The sequence below is a fragment of the Trachymyrmex septentrionalis genome, unplaced genomic scaffold, assembly GCF_001594115.1.
Source record: "Trachymyrmex septentrionalis isolate Tsep2-gDNA-1 unplaced genomic scaffold, Tsep1.0 scaffold40, whole genome shotgun sequence".
Classification (NCBI taxonomy): domain Eukaryota; kingdom Metazoa; phylum Arthropoda; class Insecta; order Hymenoptera; family Formicidae; genus Trachymyrmex; species Trachymyrmex septentrionalis.
This window is the reverse complement of record NW_017305569.1, coordinates 2,930,340-2,937,507: the sequence shown is the minus strand read 5'-3', so window position 1 is coordinate 2,937,507 and position 7,168 is coordinate 2,930,340. Positions and strand designations below refer to the sequence as shown.

The following is a 7,168-nucleotide window of genomic DNA, read 5'->3' as shown; positions in this document are numbered from 1 at the left end:
GGGGGGGGGGGGGAATGGGAATATTAATACAAATTGAAGACCTTTTACAAATAGCTCGGATTTTCGGCGAAAGGTGACGGAGGTGTTCGAGGTTCTAAATTCGCAAACATGCTGATCGAATTTTCGATTCTCGGCCAAATTCTTCATAAATCTCCTTGTCGTCAATTATAATTACGCGTTCGTATTATTTAAGATTACGTTTTCGTATACCCATTCAATTTCGTATACATAAGATTTGATGAATGATTTTAAAATAAATGGCGTTGAAATGTGAATAATGATTTTGCCTCGTGCCTGTACATAAATCTCACAAGTATTGATATTCGCGTTGTCATTTTTGCATTGTATTTGGACATGCATTTTTTCACAAAAACTATACTTATTCGATAATTGCATTGGTTCATTTGTCGCGGTTGGAAATAATTTTAGGTACGTGTCAAATGGGTTAAATTAAATTTTTTACTCTCTTTCTATTCTCTTGTTAATATCCTGTTTCGATCAATTATAAAAGTATTGTTGGAATAACTATAATATTATCAATATCGAATCTCGATGTGACATATCAAATATCATGATAAATGAAATCTAATTGTGATGCTAATGAACAACATACTGTAAATGAATAAATAGTAAAATACATTGTGCACAACGATAAAAATAAAATCAATTTTTTCATTATTCAATAACAACAATTGGGATAAAAAACAGATAACATTGTATAGTATTTGAAATTTTTGTTAAAATCCGATATATAGATATTATCGTAATATATAGGCAAGACATTACAATATAACTGCAAAAATGTAATGTTCGCCATCCCTCATTGATGTGCGAAAAATCGTAGATAGACTCTATTGTTTTAATAATCATTGTTGATTATAAAACCTAAAATAGCTACAATGTTCTATCCGAACAAAATCCTAAACAAATTAAACAAATTTCAAATGAATAAGTAGCGCAATGGCGAGACGATTGCAGCTGCAGCGGCAACGAAAATCCTCATTACGATTTCTGAGTCCTATCAAGCGGATGGCTATAGCCTTTCGTTTCCAACCGCGACATCGACTAAAGCTTTTCGACAAGCAGTGATGATTCGATCGCGTTTTCACGCGTTTCCAGACGACCGTTGGACGGTGACATTGAACGTACTCATGGCAACGAGGACGAGGATGGTGATTGATGCTGCTGTTGTTGTTGGGCAACGGGATTGTTCATGCTAGGCCTCTGATGGATGCCGTGCGCCTGTAGCTGATGATTGATCAGGTAGTGTTTGGTCTTGCATCGCTTGCCACATACGTTGCACTGCGGCCACGTGTCCGGCGGCGGCCAGTTCGAATGGACGTTTTTCACGTGCTGTCGCAGGTTGCTCGGTGACGAGTAGCTACGGCCGCAGTAGCGGCATAGAGGCCTAGTGTCGTCATGGCGCAGTACCGTGTAGAGCCTTGCAAAATTCTCCACTGCCTGTGGGGCATCGGCGGCGATGGCCGCCATCGCGGCCTCCTCCCTCTTCGGCATCGCCGATCCTACAACCAGGACATGCCCGTCAGTTGATACCGTTTCCTTCCTCGCTCTTTCTCGCCAATTCTCCCATCCCTCCCACGTTTTCTCTCTCTCTCTCTCTCTCTCTCTCTCTCTATCTCTCTCTTTTTCTCTTTTTTACTCTCTTTCTGTATCTCTTTCTCTCTTATGCTCTCTTTCTCTCTCTTTCTTTAGCGTTCTCTATGCACGCGCATTCGCACTACCTCTCTCACGTTCTCTGTCTCTCTCTCACGTTCTCTCTCTCTCTCTCTCTCTCTCTCTCTCTTTCTCTCTCCCCTCTCCCTCTTTCAACGTTTCGTTCATGCTTCCTTTCTCTCATGCACACAGATTCACAGAGCCATACATACACAGCATACATTGCGATACATTAAGCGCAAGTATACGCAGGCACACACGTTAAACCTTTCGTTCTTTCTTTCTGTCACTCTCCCTCTTTGCTCACTCCGTATCTGAACACACACGTGACTAATCACACGTGACTCCTTTCTCTGTCTCTCACTTTCTCTCACGTATTCTATCATTCTTACTCTCCTTCTCCCTCATTCACTCCGCACCTTCGAGCGCACTTTCGCACCCGTTCTATCTCTCTCCACATCAACTATCATGCATACACTCACTTGCTTTTCTCGCCCCTCTCTCTCTCTCTCTCTCTCTCTCTCTCTCTCTCTCTCTCTCTATTCCTCAGTCTGCTCTAGCGTACACATACTCGCACGCGTACTACTCTCGTACTCTCAGGGCATGCCCGGTTGTAGGATGTTTGGTGTGTTGTTATTGTTGTACTTGTTGATGTAGTTTCTTATCCAAATTACAATACGATGGCCCTAGACTAAACGAGTCGCATACGCAAAGCATCTCCGGTAATCAGTTGTTCGTTTATCTCTCTTTAATTTCTTGGTCTCACGCTCATGTGGAGACGCGGGTGACTTCCGGTCGTAAAAATCGAACGAACATCTGGCGCCATAACGTACTCTCACAAACGCGGTATTATTTTCGCATTTCGAAATGGCTGTCGCTGCCGTGGGCACGCTTCTTGCGCATCTCACAAATAAAACAGGAAATTCAGGGGGTAAATTGGAAGATAACTATTCGATATATATTCGATCTATCGGCAAGCATCATCATTCGCCTTCGTCCTCGTGCACATCAAGCTCTCGAACAGAGAGACTGATAGAGAGAGACAGAGATAAAGAGAAGATGACAAGGAGAAAGATAGATAAGACTAACAGAAAGGGAGGGGGGAAGAGAGAGAGAGAGAGAGAGAGAGAGAGAGAGAGAGAGAGAGAGAGAGAGAGAGAGAGAGCGTCAGGAGGAAGCCGAGAGAAATGGAGGATCTGGACGGAAGAAAGAGATAAGGAAGAGTAGTAGAAGGGTGGAGTAAGAAGAAGGGAGACAGAGCAAGAGTAAGCGAACTACGTAAGAACCTTCGTATTGATCCACTCGTCTCTACACCTCGTTACGACTATCTTTCCTACGAATCTCTAAGCATAAGGCCTCTCCCATTTTCGTGCACGTCTCATTACATAAAAGAGAAGGATGCGTAGATTCAGTATATGATGGGTATTATTCAACTCGTGCAGAAATCATCATATACCGCACCTATCTCGTTTTGAAGTGAAGATTTCTTTAGTCATTAATTATCAATAACTTAAATAACGAGATGAATAATTATATTATATTTTTACTAGAGAAACCTCGGAGGTATATTTTTCATATTGCGAGGAGTCTCTCCCTTTTTTTTTTAAATACGCTTTGCATTTTTTTGAATGTTATTGCAAACTTAGGCTGATTGAATTTAAAAAAAAAGAAGTTTTGTCGTAACAACGTTCACTAAACAAATAAAATTTTATTTCTACATTGAAAACATATTTATTTTTAAAAATAGATGGAAAATATTTTTCAGCGCGTCAGCAGAAATAACATTCGTACCGAAATTCGATCAACAGTGTTTGTGTAATCGTAGCATCCTATTTCCGAAATTAACTTTTGTCGACTAAACCTACATCATGTAAAAGAGGAATCGTAGTATATAACTACTTGCTGATTTATGGTGGATGACAAACCAATTTATTAGAGTTACAGAGCTGCATATATATAACACGAACCGCGGGAAACAGTATTTTGCGATGATTTATATATCAATCGGGTTACACCAGAATTTGGGTGGAATTAAGGTCACATCGCTTCTAAAGCATTAAGCTCGGGTCTTTCTATTTTCATCTTTTATCATTCGATGGAATATTCACACGAGGTCTGATTATATTTCGCGAACATATATGAGTAAAAGTAATCTTAAAACCAATATTCAATTTTTTAATAAAAATATTTAGGACTAATTATATTTTAGATATCCAATAATTGCAGCTATATTTAAGTTTTAATCTATAAATTTTTAAATGTTACGAAAAAATTATATAACTCGCACAGAAATCGAATTTTTATTTAAACAAATATTAAAAAATCGATTGAATTACGTAAAGTTCCTAATTATTAGAACCACATCTCGAAGAATTCTCATCGTATAATTATTTTTTTCAAACGTGAAATATGTTCAAATGATCAGATCGAGTATCTTAAAAGTTCAAGTAATTCGATCGATCGAAGCGAGAGGTGTATGTGTTTGTTCGATTACGGCCAACCTCCAAGCCGATCGGTCGGAAAAGAATTATAGAAAGACAGTTATGGGGTGCGGAAAAGAACGATGAGCGGAAAGACAAAATACAGAGGATAGACGAAAAAAGCGGAAGATAACTTGAAAGACCAAAGGGATAGCTGGAATGATGGAAGGTAGTAAAAATAGGAAAAGATGCTAAAAGATTTAGACAAGATAAACGAAGGGACGCAATTTTCTTCGAGAAATTCTTTCCAAAACGAAATTATCTCAGACGAAAATATAAGAAGTTCCGCGCGCGAGTTGAAGAAATAAAAATTAACTCTTTTCTCCGTTAAATCTAATTTCAAAGCACGTAAAATAAAAGATAATGTTTTAATTTTGTTAAGAGAGAAGATGTGAACGTGTACGTTTCTAAATTTGTCAAGTTTAATGATATTAAGTTGAAAGCTTTTACGAGAAAGCAAACTCGGAACTAATTTTTATTATAATAAAATTTTAGAAAGTTAATTGTTCTTTAAATGTAGACTCATTACAATTATATTAAAGATTTCATTTCGTTTTATATTATAAAATATTCCTAAAATACTTTTTTTTTAAATAAATCTCTAATTATAAAATGAAAAATTCAATATGTAATTAAAGTCATAAAAAATTCTTACGAACGTATCCAAAAATAATCCAAAATACGCTTTATAGCACAAAATATAATATTAGTGATACTGATATGTGTCTAATTATTTTAAGCATTATTAAAGACCATTACTTGAATATCGCAACTGTCATCCAAAAATAACTAAAGATTTGCGCATTGCAACAAAAAATATAATATCAGCAATCTTAATACTTGTCTAATTATTCTAAGCATTACGAAGATCGTTATTTGCGATATATCGCAATTGCAAACTAGCCAAAACTCTCATTAGTTTACAACTACAAATACTCTATGCAGTCACGAATATCTAGGAAGACGACTGAAGATGACTGAAGAAAGTCTAAGCTCTTCTCGCAGGAGAAAAAATAAGATATAGGAAGATGATATAGTGATCGGACGAACGTCAAGATTTTCGCCAAAACTTCAAGTAGGATAAAGAAACATTGAAGCCGAAAAGAGGATACCGACATTGTTGGCAAGAAGGGAGATTCGGTAGCAAGCCCGGATGATTGCGCCAGTCCATTAGCAGCGTCGCTCCAACGAATTGCGCTGCATTAACGAGGACCTGCTTCTCGAGGAGCAGTCAGCACGCTGATTGGCCGAAGGGAGCCCGAAGATCGATGTCTTCGGGTTTCCGGGAAAGTCCTTCCGCGTCTGCCTCGCGTTACCATAGGGGTGAGCAACTCGAAAATGTCGATCCCGTTTGAGGGGAAAGACGCGGAGTTATAGACTGGGATCGATATGCGGCGGTGCAATTTCTATTCTTGGAAATACTTCCGAAATGAGAAACGAGCCTTGATGTGCTACATCGAAATCCTATTCGATGTTGCGGCGGCAAAGCGCGCAGCAACCATCAGCAGTTTTCCACAACGTTTCGCGCGAAAACTAATCAAGAATGGAATTTAAATCTTGATGCTTCGTGTACACAGAACTTTCTAAGCTGTAAATAAACTATCTATTCTTTTTTTAATATGTAAATACTTTCTTATAAACAACTTTAAATAAAATATATTGCATATTTTCCATTTTTTGAAATCAATTTTTAAAAACATTTTTAAAATATTTATAATATCTACTAATATATATTCACTTTAATACTTCGCTACACACTCTCTATAGAACTATGATCACACCTGGCTTCTAATACTAGCTTTGTTAACGATTGGTTACATCAGCATTCAGCACGGTTTAGGGCTTAGGTTTATGACAGGTGGTTTGATATATGGCAGTCGTTGAGTCAGAGGAAAAGACTCCGAAGGGGTAGAAAAGTTTAATTTAGGTACCCAGTGTAGTTGCCTACGAGCTCCTCCCCTCAACGCGATTTAAGTTTTTCTACTTCTTCGAGAATAAGAAAAAAAAATGTACCGTGCTTTGGAAGGTTATTTTTATTTAACTTTCGCCTTTTCATTTGCTCGCGTGCAGAATATAGATGTAAAAAGTATAACGCTTCGTACCGCATAAACTACATCGCTTTTGTAATAATTGATTGAGGCATTTAAGTCTCTGACCCTGACCAGTATCTGATCTTTTTGCATTGAAGTTTAATTAGCATTTAGTTATATACGCAGTAATACTACACAGTAGATGTTTCAAAACACAAATTAAAATAAATTTATATTTCTGCATATATTTTTTTAATTCTGCTAATTATTAATAGAAATTTTTTAAATTAATCTACATATATATTATATATATTAAGATTTGTCAAAAGTTATTTTTATAATTAAGTTAAATTTTATATTTGATTTTTTTTTATTAATTGATTAAAATTTAATATTATTCAAAATAAATGCAAGATTAAAATTGAATAATTATACAATGAATAATTATAGAGATAAAACTTATCAATTATAGAAATTGAAGTTTTTAGATATGTTACATGACATGCAGTTTTTGAAGCAACACGACAAAACAATTTGCTTTTTGAAGTTTTTTCCTGCAGAAGTTCGTGGGACGAGACAATAAGATCACTTTTCAAGAATTGAAAAACCGTGTTGTCTGTCGAAAGTTTGTCCCAACTATCGGGGTACAATTCATTGTGCGTGGGATACACGTGAAAAAATACATTTAGGTGAAAAAGAAGGGAGGCTGTTCTGTATAGTTAAAATGACTCTCGGCACGTTGAATTTGTAAGGAGGTTGTTGGAATGCTGAGCAACTGGATGGCTGGAGCCACTTGGATGAAACTGAGATTGCTTAGCAATGGCGGCAATAAGGGAAAATACAGAACTATAGAGACATAAAATGAGAGAAACACGACAGACAAGAAGATCAGCATAAAGATAGCTGAAATAAAAACTTATTTTGTCAGCGAGAAGTGAAATCTTTTATTGAATTAGACTTTAAATTTAAATGGAAATATAATTA

The 7,168-nt window shown here is 36.7% G+C and overlaps 1 protein-coding gene across 6 annotated transcripts in view; it reads right to left on the bottom strand.

The window, feature by feature from the left end:
- The window catches only part of LOC108751091 (protein abrupt), a 121,247-nt gene that overhangs the window by 25,634 nt on the left and 88,445 nt on the right, over nucleotides 1–7,168 (bottom strand). Inside the window, exon 9 of one of the 6 annotated variants that reach the window (XM_018491054.1) lies at nucleotides 1,150–1,523. The exons of 4 other annotated variants lie outside the window; for them this stretch is intronic. In XM_018491054.1, coding sequence (XP_018346556.1) covers nucleotides 1,150–1,523 — 374 coding nt within the window. Of the gene's footprint in view, nucleotides 1–1,149; nucleotides 1,524–5,613; nucleotides 5,619–7,168 lie in introns of all 6 variants that reach the window. One more of the 6 variants, XM_018491052.1, reaches the window with a different exon arrangement.